The sequence below is a fragment of the Clupea harengus genome, chromosome 11 (assembly GCF_900700415.2).
Source record: "Clupea harengus chromosome 11, Ch_v2.0.2, whole genome shotgun sequence".
Taxonomy (NCBI): Eukaryota; Metazoa; Chordata; class Actinopteri; order Clupeiformes; family Clupeidae; genus Clupea; species Clupea harengus.
The window spans coordinates 6,529,381-6,553,071 of record NC_045162.1 but is presented as its reverse complement, the minus strand read 5'-3'; the positions used below and the strand labels follow the sequence as shown (position 1 = coordinate 6,553,071).

General features: G+C 44.2%; 1 protein-coding gene across 4 annotated transcripts; it reads right to left on the bottom strand.

The window, feature by feature from the left end:
* Positions 1–86: 86 nt before the first annotated feature.
* rgl2 (ral guanine nucleotide dissociation stimulator-like 2) lies at positions 87–23,127 on the bottom strand. 4 transcript variants are annotated; one of them, XM_031577077.2, is made up of 20 exons: positions 21,912–23,127; positions 20,482–20,651; positions 13,713–13,760; positions 12,756–12,839; positions 11,774–11,940; positions 10,921–10,977; positions 10,080–10,273; positions 8,637–8,746; positions 7,619–7,834; positions 7,115–7,218; positions 6,777–6,861; positions 6,348–6,383; positions 5,994–6,080; positions 5,507–5,539; positions 5,046–5,167; positions 3,815–3,904; positions 2,915–3,008; positions 2,305–2,532; positions 1,961–2,075; positions 87–1,547 (listed from the first exon to the last, which is right to left on the bottom strand). In XM_031577077.2, the coding sequence occupies exons 2-20, from the start codon at positions 20,638–20,640 to the stop codon at positions 1,360–1,362; spliced, it is 2,217 nt and encodes a 738-aa protein (XP_031432937.1). In that variant the 5' UTR covers positions 20,641–20,651; positions 21,912–23,127; the 3' UTR covers positions 87–1,359. The 4 variants fall into 4 exon arrangements, with proteins under 4 accessions (XP_031432937.1, XP_031432936.1, XP_031432938.1 ...); XM_031577076.2 differs by having other exon boundaries at positions 21,943–23,127; XM_031577078.2 differs by having other exon boundaries at positions 22,049–23,127.
* Positions 23,128–23,691: the final 564 nt, after the last annotated feature.

Here is a 23,691-nt window from a genome sequence, read left to right as displayed (position 1 = left end):
TCGCACATATCCCTTAAATATGTTGTGTGACAGAGTTCTCATGCTAGTTAATGCCATTCATCTTCAGTAAACAAGGCAAACACATGTTATATCAAAACATAACTTTATTGTACATCAAGACCAGGTAGTACGTACTGTAGTGCATCATCATTGGTCATAGACATATTATACTGTACAGAAACGACTCTCTACCTTTGAACTCTGACCAAGTGCAGTTCAAAGCATGCATGAAGGCATGGGCACCTGAGAACACAAGGCACTTAACAACGAGAGACTACAGGCAACAACAGGGGACAAACAGAACGCACGACAAAGACACGAGAACGCCTCCTCTTCCTAGCCCTTATTAGTGCCTCAGTCTCGGGGGAGACGTCAACAGCACCACTGATACAGGCAGCCAGGTGTCACCAGAGCTTAACAGCTAACCAGCGAAAAACTGTTTCCTCAACAGTTTCAGCTATACCCCAAATAAGGCATTACATACACCAGCTTATGTTGCTCTTAAATGTTTTTCTTTTTTACATTCTCTATTTTTTACCAATATTTGCATATTCTTTAAAAAAAAAGAAGAAAAACTGTGCAGATGAATATTTGGTCAAAGCTATGCCGGCAGTGCTTCAAGTATGCTGAAATGTAATGTACTTCATGATGGTTGAAGCATAATGCATATTTAGACTTAAAACTTTGGTTTGGTAGTATGGATGGTCACGCATTTAGGGCGCAGATGGAACAGTGCAGAGAGAAGGTAATATCACTGGGCAAGTCCGAAGTACCATCTGTAAGTGCTCTCAACACTAGGTTAGTGTAATGTTTCAGTTAGTTCGCCTGTGTTACTGCAGCAACCGAAAACACAATCTCTGACGATGATCATGAAGGCAAACAGGTGACCCTATAGATAGATACACGACTGCAATTTCAGAAGAACCTCTTGTACTTCTCCTCCATCTTAATGAAAACCTCTTGATTAAGGCCATTGCAACTGGATTGCATTGCAATTAAAACCATGGCATATGAAATGTGTTTCATAAAATAAAATATATATGTGTATACATACTGAGCTGGTCCTCAAAAATATGTATTCTTCCTACTTATGCGTCACCTATGTTGACTTCGTCATGAAGTCAGTACTTGGGCTCTTGGTGCTTTGAATGGCAGAGTTTGAAAAGGTCATAGGTCATCGCCCAGTGCAGAAAAGTCCAGAGCTTTGCATCGCTCATACACAGGGGCCAGCTGATTCGTCTCAACTCCTGGTTCAACAGTTGTGCTGAGCTGACGAGGAAATCTTGATCACTTTGTGAACCTGGATCATAACCCCCCCTTGTAGGCTCCTTGTGAATACTTGGAAGTGGACGCCGAGCGTCAGAAGAGTGTGCGGACCAGCCGGTGAGCTTTGGTTTTGGCCCGAGGGAAGGTGGCGCTGGCGCTGGTCTCGGTGCCGATGGACGGCGACCCGGCCGGCGGGCTTCCCTTGCGTCTCCTCAGCAGGAAGTCGACACTCGATGAGGTCATGGCGTAAAAGACATTTCCTGTGGCCGGAATAGTCAATTCTGGAAGACATAAGGGAGTTTGGGTGAACCGACAGTATATCCCTACACTGAAAGGAGACAAAGATGGCTGACAAAGATGGCTGACAAAGTTAGCGAAGAGTGAATGAGCCTCGTCTCAGTGCTGTGCGAACAGGTACTGAACAGATTAATTGTCAAATATTTTTTTACTGTCTATTAAGACCTCCGTTTTCCCCAAAGAACACTAAGGTAAAAGTACATATTTATTAATCTTCAATATAATATAATATGGATTCAATATATGACGTTGGGAATGATGCTTACGTTCAAAGTGACTGCTGTTATCACTGAGTTGGTAAACCACAATATTCCCCATCCCACTTAAAAAGACATTACAGCTCTGAGAGACACTTGTGCATGATTATCTGAAGCAAACACAGGACATCATAAACTACCTTTCCCCTCCGGCAGCAGCTGGATAAGCTCATATTTGGAGGCTTCTCTGCCGTCCTGGTTATGCTTCTCTAATGCTGAGCGGATTACCGAGGGAGTTTTGTCATTGCTCGTAACCTAGGGGAGTGCAGAAACAAAATAAATGAGTAGGGGGAAAAACAAGACAAGAGAAGAAATATTAAAACGGAGTAGCCTGCGGTGCATGACGGCGAGCCGTGACTTTTCCATTAGCCACGGCACGCAGGATCCGCGCTTCGCTCCTCTTCCGTGCCACAAAAGATTTGACAGATAATATTGTTTACTGACATCCAATTCAAAAAAGATCATTAAGAGTGACTACAGTTACCAGAATGCTTCGGTACAAATTTCCATCTTGCAGATCCATGCCTATCCGGATGATTCTCATGTCGGGCGCCGACCCTTGGTTGTTACTGGTGGGATTGTTGCCGCAGGAGACGGACCGGCGGTGTGATTTGACAGGTGTGGATGGCGTCAGTGCGGAGGGGGTGGGGTCAGCTGGTACAGGAGGGGATGAGTCGACATCCAGGCAGGAGACAGACGGGGATTTCATGTGCTGAGGAAATATGAACAACGTCATCACTTCTTATGTACATAGACTATACTGTACATAGGACTACACAATATCTTGGATACATTCACAAGAATTGTAATGTTCTTTTTTGATCTTAAGCCATGTAACGGGCCTTAAAGAAAGAGTCCCAATATTTGTCTAAGCGGACAGCAAAGTTGAGTTAAGTTCTAAACATTAAATCTAAGTTTAAATGAAAACTAAATGAAACGCAGACTCCTCCCATGAGGCTATCCAGCAATAAAAAGGGTTCCTCTTGTATATACTTCTGTGACTGAGGTTTGAAAGGGCTCATTCTGTTTAAACTAAAACAAGCGCAACTCTGCAGCAGTTTGTGTCATTATGTCATCTCTCTCCATTCCCATACCCGTGCAAGCTTGGACAGGAGCTGGTTGACTGGCGAGGGGAAGTCAAATATTCCTTCAGGCTCAAGTGCAGGATTGCTCACAGCAAAGTGCATACTGCAGAGAGAGAGAGAGAGAGAGAGAGAGAGAGAGAGAGAAAGAAAGAAAAAGAGAGAGTGAGGGTGTCAGGGAGAGGGTCAGTCATCGATGCACTACATCAACAAAGTGGTCGAAATCTTAAGTGCTCTGAGAGAGAGCCGAGAGACTCTTTAAGCAGGGATACGTGTTGATGTGTCAGACACTGAACTCTTAGTCAATCAATGGGAAACTCTTCACGCAGGACACGATGCCATCTGAGTCTGATGATGCATCGAGTCTCAAACTAGTTCTTAGGAAGTTCCTAGTAACTGTTGAATAAAACGTTCCCTTTGAGATATAGCCTCTGGTATCCTCACAATATGTCAGTCTACTAATAAACGGCGTGCTGTCCTGTAGGTTTTGAGGTTTGCTCAAGATTCCATGGATTTATATGAACAATATCACAACTGATCCATATGGCTCAAAAGCATTAGTCATGTGGTGTATGACTACAAAGAAGGGGGGTTTGTCTGCACTGTGAGAAATTGTTTCGGGTTAGCCCTACCTTCCAGGTGTTTTAATTTGGAACATACATAACCCTAACCCTAACCCTAACCCTACATATCGCAACAGAGCAACAAGCATGTGAGACATACACAGAGAGAAAGTGAGAGACTCTCAACACAAAGTGAGGCTATCAGTGACTGTTGTAAATGGATGTTGTGGGTGGGTGCTGTGAGGTAATGTTGTGGGTAGATGTGCTGAGAATGTTGTGAAAGAGACGTCGTCGGTTGGTGTGAGAGCGAGTGCAAGTGCAGAGAGCTGTAAGTGCTGCTGAGGCTCACCTGGGACACTGGGTGACGACCACAGTGGGGTTCACACTGCGGGCAGGGCTGGGTTCACAGGGAACTTCGATCTGATTGGATAGCCTGTAGCTGTAACCAAGACAACATCAGGTCAACTTTATTATCAAAAGGCTCTACAGTGAGACATATGATGATCAAACAAAGAGGCCTTTCTTGAAAAACACTCATACATAAACACTACAAGGTCATATATACAGTATATATATATAATATAATATACACACACACACACAGACTTGGTTTCTGTTCAGTGGTAAAAGGGTGATGAGGTGTATAACACACTGGTATAGTATCAGCATAGACTAGGAGAAAGACAGCAGAGACTTAGAGGACACGACAAAGACTGAGACATTCGTGAGCTGCATTAAACAACAAGAATGTTAATGTTTTAACTTAGCACTCAAGAGAAATCAAGCAGAATGTTGAGAGAAATCATACAGTATCTTGTGCCGTCATTAGGGGAAACATTTAGCCTGTTTACATTAGTCAGCCGGCTAACATTACTATATTGATGCTAATATGAATGAGACGGAAGGCATGAATGCTGTCTTAAGTCAATAAAATAACCAGAACAACTGATTTCACAGTCAAACCTGACAGTCTCCAAATCAGCTCAATCATGTATGAGCTGACTGTATGACCTTTGATTGTAATGCATGACCTTTTCACTAATAGCTCTAAGCTCACATTACCCCTTATCCATAGAGGGTGTCCCCAGGCATCGCTCACATATGATCTCCGCTATAGGCATCCCAGGACCCCGGCCGGCTGCCAAGCCAAACATGCTTTCAATATATATACTGTATATTGAGTTATATCTATATATATCTTATATCTATATATATGAGTGCTTTCAATCAAGCATTCTGATGGGCGATCTAACGAAATCAGCTTAGTCATGTGTGAGGTGTGCTAGATGTGCAAAGCACTGCTTCCTGCCGTCATTCCTTCTACTAGAGCCTACCAGAATCTTCTCAGGTTAATATGGTGTGTTCACATGACAGGAAAATCATGTCTTTGCTCAGCTCCACAAACTTAGAAAACGTTACTTTGACTCAAAGTCAGAAAATGCTGCTCGACTCCACCACCTAAATATGGACGGGTAACGCTATGCTCTCAATCTGTCAGTTTGTGACTAAAGATGACAGACGAGTCGTATCTGGGTCAGTGCTGGCATGTTTCACAGACACAGGAGGTGTGTAAGACTCACCTCTCTTCTTCGCTCAGCGTGGGTACACCCAGATACCATTGCAGAAAGGCCTCGTCTGAGGTGAACGAGCAGTTTTTACACGAGGACTGTAGGAGTCGGATCTGGGCGAGAACCTCAAACTCCTTGGAGGAGAGACGAAGGGGAGGAAGCTTGTGTCAGGCTATCAGTGATTATACAAAAACGGTATATACCACTAGCATACCTGTCATCAAATTCAATACCAGCGCGTCTACAATATGCAAGCTAATGGGAGTATGCGCTGAGCATGTTGAAGCGTTTCCTATTAACACAAAGCAGTATGCACATACCACACTAACGGCATGACTAAAACACGCAGTAATAATGCACTACCACATCCTTAAGGTGACGGAGTATTTAGGCTCCCAACTGTCAGGGACATTTTCCCAAAATGGGATGAGTTGTAAACAGTGTAGTAATTTCGTCATGAAAAATGAACTCACCCGTCTTCTCTTGTCAAAGTTGATGTAGCCATTCTGCAAAACAAGAATAAGTCATTGCAAAGACCTTTCACGTGACACCAACCTGTCAAAATGTCTGTCTTTTTGACATTCAAATGACCCCACAACGGATACGTGAGAAAACGCCCACAACTTAATTCACTTGTGCTGTCAGTGACCTGCATGAGCTTCAAGGGACACGCTCACCCACATATTAACATCTTTCCATGTGTGGGTTGAGATTTTGATTACATTTTGCTCCTGTCAGCCAGAATGTAACCCACAACAAGACATTACTAAAATGCAAAAGTGTGCTCTAAAAAAAGTAGCTATCTAGTGCATCTCACAAAGAACCGTGTGGCAAAAAAACATTTTCTCTCTGTGTTTTTGGGCCTCCGACCAACCATCAACCAACCAGATTTTTGGCACAGCTTCAGACTAGTCCGCTACGGGCTTTTGGCAGACGCCGCAGAGCAGGCAGGTGTCTCACCTCCAGTTTGTCCTTTACAGCAGTGTCCAGCATGGTGAGGTCAGTGAGGAAGATGCCCAGGTACGGCACCGTGCCCTGAGCACTGGACTTCACGACCAGAGGAGAGAAGACACAACTTTACAGTCAGACAAAAATCACCAGAGGAAGGAAGACACAACTTTACAGTCAGGCAAAAATCATGCCCATTAATATCCAGTTACCACACTAAAAGGTAGAAATCGTTGGCAGTTTTCAATTGTGTATAAGTGCAATGTGTCTCAAGATATGTCGTATAACCTATAAGTTTATAATGAATGTACATAACAAACACAGACTCCCTATATATCCTATATCTGTGTTTTTCATAAAGCTTACCTTCGAGTCCAGATTAGCAAATTTAGAAGTGCCCTCCTGGAAGAGAAGACAAAGCCTTGTGATCACATATGACTGTATACCCTACTCTGCAAGTACTGCAATGTGCACAGATGCAAACAATCAGCATCACATCCTAAAAGCACCAGCCATTCTCTAGTACTGACCCTTTGCATTCAAACTCAGACACATAATCACTGAAAAAAAAACTTTATTCACACAGTAGGGATCTAAGACCCGAAATACACACACAAGGCAATGTCATCTACAGTAACGTAGTTCTGTTTATATTATGTACAGTCATGTTGGGTGTATCCCTTGTTGGTAGAGAGCAAAGCAGGGAAAGCTACCTTTCAAGTTGTGTCATGTAGCGCATTAGAGTCGGAGGCGGATGCTGCCGTGGCACCCCAAGCGGATTAATCCGTGACTCACCTCCTTCAGGAGCTCGCGGCTTTGCGAGTAGTTGTCTTGCTCGGAGAAAATGGAAGACAGCTCCTCGTATCGTTTTACCGCCTCCCTGCCGTTGTCAAAACACAGCAACAGTGGTATTGGCCACAGCTCTCGTTTCCCACAAACTGTCATTATTCTCCATCAAATTATTTTCCATCCTCACAACATGTTGGAAATGATCATTTGTCGTACGCTTTCGGAACATCTCTCAACTACTCAATACACCTTCTTCTACAAACTGACAAACATTCAAAAAACTAGCTGGCGAAGCACAGAGCGTTAGAGAATTCCGCATGAAACGCAAATCCCTCATCACACACCTGTCAGTTTCCTGCCAGGTCCGTCTCAGTCTGTGCAAGGGGTTACTCTGGAGCGCAGACACAATGGCGTAGAGGGAGGAGAAGTTCTTTCTGGCGCGGCAGGCCTGCGGAAGGGACACAGGAAACACCTGAGCTTTTGCACGCTCCAGTACGGTCTGAATAATATGGAAAGACTGACCGAACAATCCCTCATTCATGGCACTTATCCAGTTTTCAGCTGGCAAACAGAACATGGTGCCAAGACAAGAAAGAAAGTGTCTAACACAATTTACTCATTCTCTACACTATTAGAAAATAAATGTTGTTGGCAAAAACAAAATGAAATAAAAACGAAATCATAATCAAAATACAGCTATTGTTGACTAAAAACCCCATCATTGAATGAACAGCTAGAAGAGTTATGTTGGATAAACAATCCTTTCTAGATGACCAGATAACTAAAAACAGGAGTGGGTGAAAAGACCACAGCTCTCTCACTCTCAACCGCCGTAGACAGGAACTGACCTCGGCCACGCTGATCCACTTCTCTAACAGCCGGGCCCTCTGCTGGCTGCGCAGGTCCGTGCGCCACAGGCAGGAGGCGCTGACGGCGTTGGCCAGCCGGTTGAACTGGCGCACCGTCTCCCGCACCGACCAGCACTGGCCCTCGTGGCCCTTCTTGTCCCGCTGGGACCACAGCGAGCCCAGGCAGTGGTAGGGCACCAGCTGCAGAAACAGCTCCTGGGACAGAGGAAGGGACGGAGGGAGGGAGAGAGAGAGAGAGAGAGACAGAGAGAGAGAGAGAGAGAGAAAGACAGAGAGATCGAGAGAGGAGAGAGAAAGAGAGAGAGAGAGAGAGGGAGAGAGGGAGAGAGCGAGAGGGAAAGAGTGTGTGAGAGAGAGAAGGAGAGAGAGGGGAGGGAGAGAGAAAGAAAGAGAAAAAGAGATAAAGGTGTTCTTTTAAATTAGCTCTAAATCCACTTTTTACAATCTTAAGGCCGGTTCAGACAAAAGATTCACGACAAGACGAGCTGAAACCAATTGAACTCATTGACTTGCTCCAACTAAACATTCTAAAACGGAGTAATACTAAGTGCTGGCCATTTTGCCAGGGTCTCACTCAACTGGGCAAGGAGTGGCCCCAGAGACACTGTTTTACCACAAACAGAAGGAACAACACCACACAAATCTGACCACACACACAAACATGAAGTTTTCAAAACAGTGTTTGAGGTAGACCTTCTCTTTAGTGAAAAGAAAACCCTCAACATACTGTACATACAGATGGCTGGCTTGAATTGGATGGTTTATTTGGCCATTTCATTCATTAATGCTTTTATTGCTGTAGGCAGGATATTGTGCTGTAGGTGATTTTTGATGTATCATGGTGTAATACTCCACGACACTGAGAACAGCACAGACAGTTTGATCCAAAGAAATAAGACTTAACAGTATAAAACTCTGACACTGAAAAAATAACTAACAATTCTGATGACCTGAGGAAAGAAATGAGATTAAATTCTGATGCCTGTCTTAGACTCACTGTCTCGATCTTAGTGAGCTGCTCAGCGATGACGTCGGCACAGAAGCCGAGGACGAGGCGGGCATCAAACAGCGTCCTGTCGCCCGTGGAACTGACGGAGAAGCCCCTGTCTAGAAAAGAAAACATTCGCCAGCTTAGCGAGCAGACGGAGAGGCTTAGTAACCCAGTCTTTAAGGAGCAAAAGTCTCGTCTTATACATATTTCATGAATGTTTGTCTTCCTTTCAATAATTTCTTGCAGGAAACTGAGCTGAATCGTTCCTAAAAAGTAGCGTATAGGGTTTTTTTTTTTTTTTGGACAAGGTTGCAATCCCTTGTCATAGGGCTAATGAAAGCCATACATATATTAAGAATACACACAAAATGCTTCCGTTCTTACAAAATACTTCAACATATAAATTTCTATCTATTTCTTAATTTGTGATATGGTATTACAACATGAGCCAATGACGACTACATTGTTGTTGTCACATCACAGAAGAGTCCTTTTTTTATACAGTCTACAGTCAGGCATGCAATGAGAGAGAATAGATAGAATATGTGGCACCAAGACTGACAGACAGTAAGACAGGAGAGGGGGCAGCCAACAGAGAGGACATAAAGACAGGAGTCTACCATGTAGAGACTGAAAGGGAGCAGTACAAGTGTCAGAGTCATAGTATTTGTGACACAAGACAAAATGAGAGGGGAGAACCAGAGAGAAAAAGAGTCCAGGAAAACCTGTGTAACAAGTGAGAGAGTGAAGGAGACGGTGTAGTTGTGAAGGAGACGGTGTAGTTGTGAAGGAGACGGTGTAGTAGGGAAGAAGACGTGTAGTAGTGAAGGAGACGGTGTAGTTGTGAAGGAGACAGTGTAGTTGTGAAGGAGACGGTGTAGTTGTGAAGGAGACGGTGTAGTTGTGAAGGAGACGGTGTAGTTGTGAAGGAGACGGTGTAGTGCGGAAGGAGACGGTGTAGTAGGGAAGGAGACGGTGTAGTAGGGAAGGAGACGGTGTAGTAGGGAAGGAGACAGTGTAGTTGTGAAGGAGACGGTGTAGTAGGGAAGGAGACGGTGTAGTTGTGAAGGAGACGGTGTAGTTGTGAAGGAGACGGTGTAGTTGTGAAGCAGACGGTGTAGTAGGGAAGGAGACGGTGTAGTAGTGAAGGAGACGGTGTAGTAGTGAAGGAGACGGTGTAGTTGTGAAGGAGACGGTGTAGTGGGGAAGGAGACGGTGTAGTGGGGAAGGAGACGGTGTAGTAGGGAAGGAGACGGTGTAGTAGGGAAGGAGAGGGTGTAGTAGGGAAGGAGACGGTGTAGTGGGGAAGGAGACGGTGTAGTAAGGAAAGGGAGTTACATTTTGTGGGAATGGCTGAGAGACCGGAGCGACGGCAGGAAGCTGACACACACACACACACACAGAGAAAGAGAGAGAGGGGGGGGGCAGCGCTGGGGCTGCGAGTCTCACCTCTGGGTGGGTCAGAGAGCAACGCTCTCTCACTCAGCTCCTCGGCCACCCTCAGGATGCGCTCCCTCAGGTCGGCCCCGGCCGGGTCCCCCGGGAGCAGGGGGGCCACGCGCAGCAGACACGAGGGGTCCCCCAGGAGGCGGAAGTCTTCAGGGTACTCAGTCAGCCACGTGCTGAACAGTGTGCACACAGCCCTGCAGGAAGAGGCCAGCACAGGTATGAGGGATCTGCTTCAAAGTTAAAGTCTTGAAACCTCTCTGCTCTACACTAAGCTTGTGTCTCTTGTGTCTGCTTATGGTCTAAGCTGGTCTGTTTACAAAGTTGACTGAGGAGACACTACTGGTGTGAAGTTTAATCCTAACCTGCACATTACACCTCTGGATGCTTGGAACAGGATTAAATTCATATGGCAAAAGCCACACAACATTTATGCAAGTACAATATAAGCCTTACTTGAGATATCATGCGTTTGTGGTATGTGTATGTCAGTGTGTGAATGTGTGTGTGTGTGTGTGTGTGTGTGTGTACACAGTGTAAAAAAGACAGGTCTCTGGTCAAAATAGAGCTTTTTGAAGCAGCGCCTCTTGCAGCCCTGTCCATGTCACTTAATTAAGACATGCCTTTTCACAGGTTAATTGTGAGATTTTGACTTGATAAATCAAAAGTGTTTCTTGAGTTAATTTCCGCCTAATTTTCTCCCCTTTGGAGGAAAACTCCCAGAACTTCATCCGCAATGAAGCCGGTTCAGATGCACAAGTTTGAGCTTTGCCATTTTGAACCTAATCACTTCTAGCCATGATAAATGACTCCAGCCGATGACAGAGGCATCCTACGGACGTACTTGTTGAACGCCTGTCTCGTCTGAGTCCTCTTGCTCTCTCCAGGTGGGTGCTCTAGTCTGGAATCAGAAAAAAGAAAATACATAACACGTGCATCATGAGAAAGTCAAAATGGGAGAGAGAGAGAGAAAGAATAAGGGGGAAAGGTGACACTTAAAGGGAGGCCAAGGGAAATAAATTCAATGCAGCATTTTCATTTCATTTAAATGTCCAAAGTCTAGAGCCCTCAGCTTTCCATTCCTTTTTCATATCCCCTTTCTGTTGATTAGCCTAAATAGCTTCAAGAGAGTCTATTCAGCTCGTGCTGGGCTTAATCTTAAAGGCTAGAACCGCAGGGCCCTCACGCATTAATACTGGGAAGACTGTAAAACATCCATTTTAGACATGTATTTTTAACTGGCTCCTATCCTCATCTCTCTCATGTCTCACCCATGTCCTCTTAGTCCTCCACATGCTCTATGAATTCTCATGCTTTAGCCATTTCAGCTGTTTAAATCTATGATCTATAATCTATGATTAAGCCCCTTTGCCACAGTCTGGGTAGATTACTGTAGATTATTACGTGTGTGCACTTCGGACCTCTTAATACTAATAGACTGCCCATGTCATGTCTGTTCCCCTCAGTCAACCCATGCTGTCCTCCTCTCCCTGGTTCCCTTTCCTCCTCTCCCTGGTTCCCTTTCCTCCTCTCCCTGGTTCCCTTTCCTCCTCTCCCTGGTTCTCTGTCCTCCTCTCCCTGGTTCCCTTTCCTCTTTTCCTCCTCTCCTTGGTTCCTTTTCCTCCTCTCCCTGGTTACCTTTCCTCTTCTCCCTGGTTCCCTTTCCTCCCCTCCCATGGGATCCCGGCGCTCCATACCTGTCGGCGAGGACGCCCAGCACCCTCTCCGTGGTGGTGAAGGAGCGGTAGGTGGAGAGGAAGATGGAGACGAAGGACGAGTCGCTCATGGAGAAGGCGTGCAGGAGGTGGAGGACCAGCTTCTCCTCCGTGCCCGCCTTCACACACCGCGAGCGGAACCTGGGGGACTGCAAGCAGAACGCCAGAGGGCAGCGCGGCATCAGAGACCTGTTGACCAGTCGCTTTAGGCCAGGGGTTCTCCCTCTTGTGCCTTACATTTACATTTACATTTAGTCATTTATCCAAAGCGACTTACAAGGAATTTACATTTACACATCAGGAGCAGTTAGGGGTTCAGTGTCTTGCTCAGGGACACTTACACATTTGGTAAGGAGGAGAGGGGAATCGAACTAGCAACCTTCCAACCTTCACGATTACTAAATTACTCCTCTACCTCCTGTACCTCCTGTGCCCCCCTGGTCACCCCTGCCTGACACTCGCTCAGCTCTGCACACATGACTTCACTCTTTAGTGGCCATCTGGACGAGCTGAGCAACACACCTGACTTAGGTAATCAATAGTTCATTGCATTGATATCAATCACATGCACTTTAAGTGGGGGATAGGAGATTTTCACTGCCTTCACAACTGTTAAGTACAATGCAACAGACTATGTAAGCCATGCACTGTTGCTGGCTGCAAGGGCAAGTCCTGGCACATGCTAGCATGATAAACTACTTTCAGTGTAACGACCCTCAGTTGTGCAGGTGTTGGGTGATATACAGTCAGACCAGGGATTCCACACAATGGCTTTATTTCTGCATTCCCAATTAAAAATACATTGCATGAGTTTTTCAGCAATCGCGACTGCATTCCAGATCTCCCACGGAGAGAAAGTAGCTTACATCATGCTAGCATGATGTAAACTCATCGGGGCCTTAGCCTGTAGATTCAAGCAGCACCTCTGTAACCAAGGCTACTTGCTCAATGACTGCAGTCTTACCAGTGGACTAGTGGGAGAGCCATGCTGTTGCTTCACCACGACGGTGTATAGGATGCCGTCCTCCTCCTCTTCGGACACAGTCGACTGGTGGGGAGGGGGGGTCACAGGTTAACTCACAATCCGATATTGTCATGTATTTTTCCTACAACACTGATATAACGCTAGCAAAAATCGGGAAAATGGCAGATAATGTACGTTATGTAATAAGAGTATTATATTTTACGAAATAGAATCGAACAAAAAGAAAAGAAAAGGAAAGGAGAAAAATCTAAACCCTGCCCTTAGAAAGGCTTGTTATGATGGAATTTCTTCTTTGCTGTCAGTTATAATTCTGTTTCACGACGATTATCACTCTATCAATCACTCTGTCAATCAGCCCCACATGGAAGCAGAGGGTAGCATACTCTGGAACACCGGAATGGTGTATCGATAACATATCAATAACATATCAATAACGTTATCGTAATCAATAACGTATCGCAAGCAGAAATATCACAATATATCACCATCAGGACATTTTTGACCCATTCCTATCGACTGACTTGGAGACAACCAGAAGAGATGGAGTGGTCAGAGGTCAGAGAGCGAGTCTCCTGAGAGGCTGTTTCATAAACACCGCAGACATATTTGTCCTCTAAGTGCTACACTTTCAATCGATAATCACTGAGCGATGCACACATGCCTTTGCTTATGCAAGTGTCAGTTGCAAATAAATACACACAGTGTTTACTTCATCTTGGCCACACAGTTAGCATTTAGTCGCTGAGTTTATGCTATTAGCCAAGATCATTACAACATTAGTGTCCTACTGAGGAGCCTCAGTTGCACTGCTACCCTCTGGACAAACGCTTATTGGCTGAGTATGGTGCTTCATTTTGACACGAGGGGCATGTGACCTGTCTTCCGGGAGAGAGTGCAGAACAGTGCGGGAGACTTGAACAGAGGAAGTGAACCTACCAGGTCCAGTGGGCAGTACCACGTCGTTTTCATGGGTGAAGGCTCTACCTAAGGAATAGTGGAATATTAATGCAAAATGGTGAATCAAAAAAGGAGAATCAAGATGATATTCATCAAAACATAAATCTACAATTAGTAGCATCAATTACTTTTTCATGAGACCTTTTTTTGAAATTAGGAGACAGTATAATAACTGACAATAACCCTTCCAACACTGTTTGGCCAATATAGATGTAAACAATCAAAGCCCACAGTTGGCATTTTCATTTGTTTTGTTCCTTTGTGATGCAGAACAGAGCCAACATAACATACATGAGTTTGGATTACACTAAACAACACAATGCATTGCATGAAGGAATCATATCGAATGATGAAAATAATAACTGTTTGAAAACATTAATGTTATCACATGACTCTTCTTGAGAGAAACCAAAGGTCCATTGTTTTGTAACGTCCCAAATTCATCATCAGTAGTCCAGAATCGCAAATGAAGGTCCATTTGTTTGCTCTTTGTCGTTTTATTCATACTTTCATCAAACATGACAACATATGGTTTCTCACTAACGCTGCACGATAGCTCCTTCTTGATGAATGAAGCGATGCCATATTTGGCGACATATGCCGGGTTTTTTTCACCACAGGTGAATGACTTTGCAAGCTGCGAATCGGGGAACATGGCAGCAAAGACGCCACGTATGTCATCGTTAGATTTAAATGAATTGTGCCTCGTCACAGTATGGAGAACCCACAGTACCTCTGCCTTTTGGGTGTCTGGCGGTGAAATGAAACTGAGAGGTGGCGTCTGAACTTGTATCGTCGTTAGTAGGGATGGGTATCGTTTGGGTTTTTTCCGATACCGGTGCTAAACCGATACTTTTAAAACGATACCGGTGCATAAACGGTGCCTGAACCGATACTTTTTTTAAAGCACAAAGCGACGATTGACGACATTAAAGAAAGCCTTTTTTAATTGCCAAGGCAATTTTTTTTCTTCAAATTGAACAATATATTAACTGTTTAAAGTATATTATAAATATAAATACATACAAAACACTTGGCTTCCAACTACAGCATCAAACTTTTTAACTTCAAACTACGAACATTATATTAACTGTAAACAACAGTTTATAGTATACTTAAATAAATATAAATAAATACAAAAAACAGCTTCAAACTTCTTTTGCAAAAATAGTATTATTGGAGTCAAAAATGTATTATTTTGTTTGCATTTATTTCATGAAATTTCACCATTTTATGATTTGTTTATACCTATCTTTTCTATCTTGTTTATAGTTAATCTTGTTACTTGAACACACTGAGTACGAGAAAATGTGTACTGCCCCTTTAAGAGACTACCTTTAGCTGTCATCTCCGTTTATTTTTCAGTCTTCGGTTGCTGATCTGCCGTTGACTCTTGCCTTCTCTCCCCTCTTTTCACGCAATTGTTTTGTTGCATTTGCTGCACGTCGCGATGTTTTAATCTTTTTGTGCGAAATACAGTCACACTTTTGACCGTTTACCTTTCGGTATTTTCTCTGTTAAAAGGTTGATTGGCTAGTTCTGTTTGTGCTTGCTCTGTGAAATGCTGCCTGCTCTTCACTGTCATAAGACTGTTGCTATGAAAACACCAGCGTGAGCGACACAGAAAAAAGGTTTACATTGGGAGCTGGGGCAGTTTTACATGTGCCCCACGGAATCTGCCTAGCGACCGTGTTCAATTGGCTCAGGCACCGAAATGAAGCACCGAAATCTGCGTTGCACTTCCCCATCTTCTTTGCATTTTGAACCTCACATCGACAACCGCGTAATGGCGACACGCAGCCTGACGTCAGCGTCTGTAGCCGGCGTACCGTAAACAGCTATTAAATTGCGGAGACTCAATTCACACAATACTAAATTAATCAACTTTTAGATGTTTTACGATGCGCCACTGTGCTTTCTCATCGTCATTAAGCGCACCGGCAAAAAAAATAATACCTACAGCAACTTTACGTGAAATTTAAGACAATTTAAGACCTTAATTACCCGAATTTTAATTTAAGACATTTTAAGACTTTTTAAGGACCCGCGGGAACCCTGAATTAGCAATGGTATGCATCAAAGCTTGAGGAACTGTGAAACCATTTGCAAAAGTAAATTACTTTCCAAGGACACTATTTGCCATTCTTTTGGCTGATTTTGTTGCATTTCAGAGACAGCAAGCTAAATAAAAACCCAATAACAGCATTGTTGTTAAAACAAGGGCCTTGTTTGTGTAAAGTAACTGAATTTGAAATCCAACACTATGGGATACATGGATAACAAAAAACACTTCTGCATTCAACATGATAACATGTAATATAAGATGCTGGATTGGGATTGTGGGCATTTGACAATACCACTAAATCCACTGCCACAGATTAATGATCAGTGTGTGACATAGGTGTGAATATATCTCAGTTTGATATTACTCTGCAGACAAATAAACGAATGCACAAGGGTCCTAAATAAGCACATATAAATGTATAACACATAGATAAGCACATATATAACACATATCCACTGTGACAGGCATCCATTCATTCAGTGAGACTTTCCATCATGAAAAATGCATGAGTATGAGGATGCCTATGACATCACTGTATCCCCTCTCACTGCTCATAGCCACTCAATGAACGTGTCATTTCCTGTAGCGTCTAACCCTGCTGTAACACTCTAAGAGCATTCCGCTTCTGAAAACACCATGTCATAATGTGGTTGTGTTATCAAATGCTGCAACCACCACCCTGGTGGGTTAGTCTCTATCGGGTACAGCAATACAAATTGTGCCGCCCAATAAAACAGAGCACAGATGACAGTCCTACTGGCTCATCCATTAAATCCATAAAAACTGTAACGGAACTCATGGGTGCTGAGCTAAAGTGACCTCATTTGTCTAGACCAGCGAAGCTCAACATGTCCTGGTTCATATACACACGGACTCCCTGTTTCACACCCGTACAAGCACATGGATGACAAACATGGATGACATATCATGCTCATAATCAGCCGAAGTAGATCTGATAAGGAAACGTCTTGTCCCGCATTCGGAGGTGCTGCGGGTTTGCTATAAAACACTTCGGTTCGCTCCTAATCTCATTCCACAAGTGCAGAGCGAGATAAAGAGACAGAGCCTACGAGGGAAACGCTACCTTATAGACTCTACAAGTCCAGACAGGAGCAGGAGCTTCTGGCTTCCTGGAGACGCTCCGAAGCCAAGCAGTGAGAGCGTCTTCTCTGGCTCCTGTCATCGGGCTTCCAGAGTTTCTTATTCTCAGCGTCCCACTGTCTTGTTTGCGGCGAGGGCTTCAAGCTTGGTTTTGTGCCTTTATCTCTCTTTCTTTTGTCTCCTGCTTAGCCAGGCTCTCACGGTGTGTGTGTGTGTGTGTTTGACGTACACAAACACACCTGAGGCACTCACTAGCCCCTCCCTACTGGTGTCAAGTCACCAGGCCACACCCATCACAAGCACGAGTCAGAATGACCTGCAGCTATTGCCTATTGACAATTCTTTCTATCTCTCTCTCTCTCTCTCTCTCTCTCTCTCTCTCTCCTCTCTCTCTCTCTCTCTCTCTCTCTCTTTCTGTTTCCTCTCTCCCGTGGGATCTAACCCAGCGATTCACTGACCAGTGTTGCTAAACCTGTTTGACCAACTTCTATAGCACAGAAAACACAGAGCGTTTAACAGAGTTTAACAGAGCGTTGCTTTGGTTTCGGCAAGGCTATATCCTAGAGACCATGTCATGTTTTTTCTTCAGCTTGTTAAGCTTTGTCCATAAACAAATAGAAGGAAACTATAATTAAATTTGCACAAGAATAATGACATGAGATGGAAAGCATGTATTTACACATGAGTTTCACAGACGGAGCTCAAACAGACTGCTAGTTTATAGCGATCTCTCTAAGTTACCAATTAGGTCTCCTCTATCTTATCAGGTTCTCAATAAAACCAATACATTTATTTTGGATAGCAAATGCCATAAATGACGTGCTTCATATCTTAAATTAGCCAGATGATGGGAAGACTGTTACACCAGTTTGCATCACGGCATGTTTCCACATGTTTTAAACAAGTTGCCCATGAAGTGTGTGAGACAGCCAAGCATGCTCCTATCTTTCCAACTGCAAAGAGCTTCCATGTCAATTACTCTTACAGAGCTTGAAAAAGATTAAGTCCTACAGGCAAACTATGGCAAAACATTCTCTATTAAATGCTTCCTAGTGAATGGAACGCAGTTATTGGTGGAGTACATTTTCTTTTTCTTGCTTTTATGTGTGACTCTCTTGTAGTTCCTTTGCTTCTTTTCTTTTCTGTCCACCACTGGGCTCTCTTCTCAGCATGCAGGAAGTCCGTAATGAGAGTGGACAAACACAGGAAACAGGACATGTTACCATGTCATGCTGCCATCCGCGCCACCCTCAAGCTGACCCTCTTCCCCGCCCCCTCCACCCGCTACCCCCCACCCCACCCCACCCCATCCCTCGCTGGCAGCACCACTGTGGTTCCCCCAATGGCCTGCATCCTCAAAAGCTGGCAGCCTTGTGAGGAAAAAACAGGAAAGAGACTCTCTCTATCTTCGCCACCATTACGTGTTTACTCATACATCTCAATGCAGAAGGCTTTGTCTGAGGTTTCCAAGGCTTACGGAGCCTCAGGGATTTGGGTAACAATATACGCCGTGAGTTGCAATGGATGTATTATTGTCCCCTTATATGTTTGTTTGCGTTGTGAGCGAGTGTCCTATTTTTACAAGAGACCCATAAATACATCTTAGAGTGGTTTATTTAAAGACACCCATTGTCTTTGGCTCTTTCTCCCGCATTTTTTCTTTTCTTTTGGAGTTCCACCTCTTCCTTCCATACCCTCCGGTTCTACTCTTCTCATGCTTTTATCCATCCATAGGCCAGCCATCGTCCTCCTCTCCTCTCCTTCTTCTTTTCCACAGTCTCATGGTGTACCTACTGGCCTGAACTGCCCTAAGAAACATGTTGCCGTCAACTGACCACCACTGTTGGGCAGCACAACCATGTGGCTGATTAGAAACAATATGGATTACGTGTGTCATAGAGTGTGTGTGTGTGTGTGTGTGTGTGTGGGTCGCACACATCACATCCCAATGATTGGCACCGGTGATGGAAAACAAGGCCATGTGATGACCCATATTTCCCCCGGCCCCAGGCTCCCTTGGTTGTGTGCACGGCGGGGACGAACTGAGAGCGGCATTCTAGGCCACATGTATGCATACAGTCCTAACTCATTAAAGAGTGAAGAGGCATAGGGAGGGGGATGACATGCTATCCCATCTCTCAATGGAGGAGACTACTGGCTCGGGGACAGGGGGGGGGGGGGGGGGGGGGGGCTTGGCAGTGACACCAGAGCAGGGGTGGCGAAACAAAAGCGCGAGTGTGTAACAGCACAAACCCGCTGCCCCCTCTGTGCATAATTCAACACAGCGCCGAGAAGCCCAGCGCAGTCAGGCAGTCACATGACCCGCACAGAGGGAAGTTACAACAGCGAGGGCCATCCGTCTGAGTCAGTGTGACTTCTTTATTTAGGATAAGAGTACTAAAAGGAGATTCCAAGCAGAGAGACGCAGCACACTTTGGTTACCGTGCGCGCTGAGCGTAAACAGTCGCTGGGCTTAGTCATCCAAAATGTCCTGCCGACGCCGTGTTTCATGTCTGTGTCACTGCACACTTGCATTACTTTACAGAGTGCAAATACTGCTTCAACAAGGAACATTTTAAAATGCTTTCACGCTGTATAGCTGGACAAACAAAACATTTGCCAAGTGTACAGGAAGAACAGTACCGCAGAACAGTAAGAGAGGAACAACAAAAGATAAGCGTCCTCCTGGCCCAAGCGAAACTGGGATAGAGCAATGTGAGTGACAGCTTACTCAGCATTCAGAACTTTATGGTCTTGCGCTGATTAAGGGTTTAGAGGGTCAAAGAAATGTAACCCTCTACTGTGGTATCTTTCGCTTTCACTCTCACCAAAGACAGCGTCCTTTAACGGCGTCCCGCACAGCTGGCGGAGTTACGACTGTAAAATACTCTCCACTGGTCGAGTTTCTAGAACAAATCACTCGGGCTGACTCAGCGCTTCGCCTTCCTTCTTTTCTCTACTCTGTCAGTTTTTATTCTTCAACGAGCGAGAGTCCCAGAGGCCTAGTGAAAGCTTCACCCAAAAGCATCTGTTGTTTACTTAGGATACTGATGGCAGAAATTGGGTACACTTACTATATCATGCTCTGTTTTAATGCTGTTGTAACAAACATACAAAAGGTTTCTCAACATCCTGTCTTATTCAAATACATTCTATATTGTGCATTGTAATGTGCAGAGTAACAAAGAGTAACTAAGAGCAGCAGCACATTGATACTATGTACTTCCATGAACTTGTGTTAGGGTTGCGGAAAAGTAATATCAGTGTACTTTTTACACATCAATAAGTTGTTTCTCATACAGTCCACAGCTGTTTAGTCACACTCTAAGCTTTTTTACTTCTGGAAAACAACGCATAGAAGTATAGAAAAGACTGATTATTCAATGATGTATCGTAGGCATATAAAGTCAGATGTTAAACACAGCGCCCCCCCAGGACGTTTCTGGCATTACTCTGCTAACCTCAGTTTACTACAAGTTCCTCGAACAACTGTTGAAGACACCGCCTGACAGTGCACTGCCACACAAGACTCTCACAGGCTTAAGAAAAGGGTTTTTTAACGGACATATAAATGGGTCTTACCTGTGTAGTGTCGCTTTGCCTTCTGTCTGACATTTTGCCTGAGCCATCACACGGCCGGTCTGTGTCAGGCCGCAGGGGCCGGTAGGCGATGAGAGGCACATCCCTGGATCCCACCCCAGGCAAGTCCACAGCAGCCGTACGCATGTTACGGGAAAGCATGGTGGAGATGGCTAGAGAGAGAGAGAGAGAGAGAGAGAGAGAGAGAGAGAGGGAGAGAGAGAGAGAGAGAGAGAGAGAGGGGGAGAGAGAGAGAGAGAGAGAGAGAGAGAGAGAGAGAGAGGGAGAGAGGGAGTATGCTTGTGTTTACAAGTATAGAAAATCTAAATGTACTGCATGTGCCAGGTCCTCTTTAAATTACAATAAGTTCCATTTGTGAGACAGGTGGAACAAGAGAGACAAGGGAAAGAAGGGGGGGGGGTAAAGGAGGGTACTGCTAATCTATATTCTCATAACCTACTTCATTCCATCACAAGCACTCAAACTCTGCTATGTGCCAAAGTTTTGAGTCTCTGAGAATTCACATTACGCACATTACAAACTCGACACAGGACTCGCGACGAAGTGTCACTTCACCCTGCTCTCTCTGCTTCATTTGTTTACACAATTTACATTTCCCCTTGCTGAGCAACAACTTCTAATTTGAATTCCAACCCCTCCTTCCCCTTCCCCTTTCCCTCAGAGGTATTTTGATTACTGTGCAGATAGGCATCAACAACAGGAAAGCAAGAGCCCTAACCAATGACACTTTCTGTGCTGCAGAAATGGAGGTCAGATAGGTCTGAGTTCAGCACTACTGTAATATAAAACACACTCCCAGGCTTCCCAAAGCCCCAACCATGTCTGGAACTAAACAAAATGCAACCTAATATTAATGATTAATGATCTTACAATGAGCAGAGTTACTTTACAAGACTTCTCTTAAATGTGATTTTCAATATAATTTAAACGCAGATGTTTTTTTCACTTAACAAAGTGTTTAATACAACCGACTTATCTAGGGCAGCAAATGATCCGGCTTTTAAAAACATGTTTACCTCTCCAGTTCTGTTGGAACATTGACTCACTCATATCAATAGCCTCTATTCATCGCGAAAGATGGCCTCCGCTGACCAGCACAAATATTTACGTTTGAGTGTCTAAAACGTACAGTAGGCCGACACTAGGCCGAGTAGGTAGATCACGACTGAAATGAAAATTATATTTCATTCAAATCAGAATTTGAGAAACTCGGTTTAAAACAAATTGATCTTTTCTTTCGACCAGCTGACTGCACTCACAACTTGAGGACTGAAATCCCATGGCAAAGTTTAGGGACACTCACAGTGGTCGCCGAATCAAGCAACGTAACGCAATAACTCATATAGAAGAAGACAGACCGTTGGCAATTAATAGACCCCAGATAAAACTTAAGCTTCGTAGTTCACACCTACCATAACATTCCTAAAAACCAAGGCAACTTACGCCTCCGTGTATGTAGTCTACGTTGTCTTCATATGCGCTCGGAGGCTTGGAGCGTGATTCGCATCGGTCATATATCGTTGCGGTATCCACAAGGGTAAATTGATACCTGCTAATGGTCGACCACGGTGTCCATCCGGTCTCGTTCACAGATGCCTCTAAAATGTCAGGGTTTCTCCTCCTCCATATCTCTGCCTCCCCCCGGTCGCCTGTCAAGCCTTATCGTGTGATTACACTGGCAAACTGAACGTATCCGTGTGCTGCACACTCCCTCCCTTTGCTCTGACGGCGCAGTTCCTGTCATTTCGGCTACGTGCTCGACGCGTTTGGTGCATTGAGGCAGAGCACCTCTGGCAAATTATTTGGCGGGGAAGAATATTGTAAAATAGCCTAAAACCGTTCTCCTTCCAATTGCAACTATACTGCCCAGCAGTATAACATGTTTTTAAGGCATGCGTGGAGAGGAAAATGTGTTTTTGAGGCATGCGTGGAGAGGAAAAGGATCAGAAGTTTATTGCACATTACAGTGAAGCTTAGGCTACTGAGAAAGAAAAATAGTATGGAGCAAACACATGCCCTTTGATGAGAGAGTGATTTAAACTTTTCAACAGCTATGCAGCGCTTAAGGTGATTATCAGCGAGTAGGCTAATCCTTGGCACTATGGCAACTGTGAATAAAGGAAAGTGAGGTTTTCTGGAATTGAAAGGGATTGGAGTTTATCCTTCGGGGTAAAGATGCGAAGCTAGTCATGAGATATTTTGAAATTTCTTTAAGCATCATTGTCAACGATGAAATGGATCATCTTGAGTGCATAGAACCTGCTACAGGCTGTGGGTTATGAGTCATTCTAATTTCTTCATGTGACTTTTTAAAGCAATCCTTTCCTGGTCTCATGATAGCCGAGTTTACAAACAGTATTTGCAAGAGGGACAGAAAATACGCGTCCGTTCTTTCAACCCATAAACTATGATAATAATTCAAATTATCATGAGTGTTCTGTCAGACTGTTCCCCATGTCTTTCTCAGCCTGCCCGACCCTGAAATGAGCAGCGACGGGCTGAATGCTATTTCAGTACGTTATCTATTCGTTTGTTTAGTCTCCAACTCAATCCACTGCTGCACATATCTTTTTTTAACCCAGTCTTTCTTCTTTACTGTTTCACAAGACAGTGTTTTTTTTATGTCAAGGAGGCATATATATATATATAACCATGCGTTCAGTGACTGCTGATATTCTCTACTGGAGACTTATAAATAGAAGCGATATGGGCAATGCAACTGCCAGACTGTTTCTGGTTATTGTGTGCCATGATATGTGAACACTTCTTGAATATTTTTTGCTCCATACGCTTGCTTACACCTGGTCTTTTCTTGCAACTTGAGGCCCACAATCATCAATGAACCGAGTGAACCGAGGGGGCGGGGAGTCGTCGCCACCTGGTGTAGAAAAAAGGAAGTTATACAGCGCACCTAAATTGCTAGTGGCCATTTTAAGACAACCATGGTTTACAAACGTGAATACAATGTATAAAGAGATTCAAAATCTCGGGGGGATTATATTATAAATAAAAAAGCCTATGTGGTCTCTCTGTGATACCTATATGTTAGTTCTTGTCTTGTCTGCTATATTTATATGTCTATAGAATAGACTCATATTTTTCAGTCTCCTTTTTCTAATTTAGAGCCATACTTATTTTATTTAGGTAGAAATATATGCGGTATAAACTGTTTGCCTGTAGGCTATCACATGA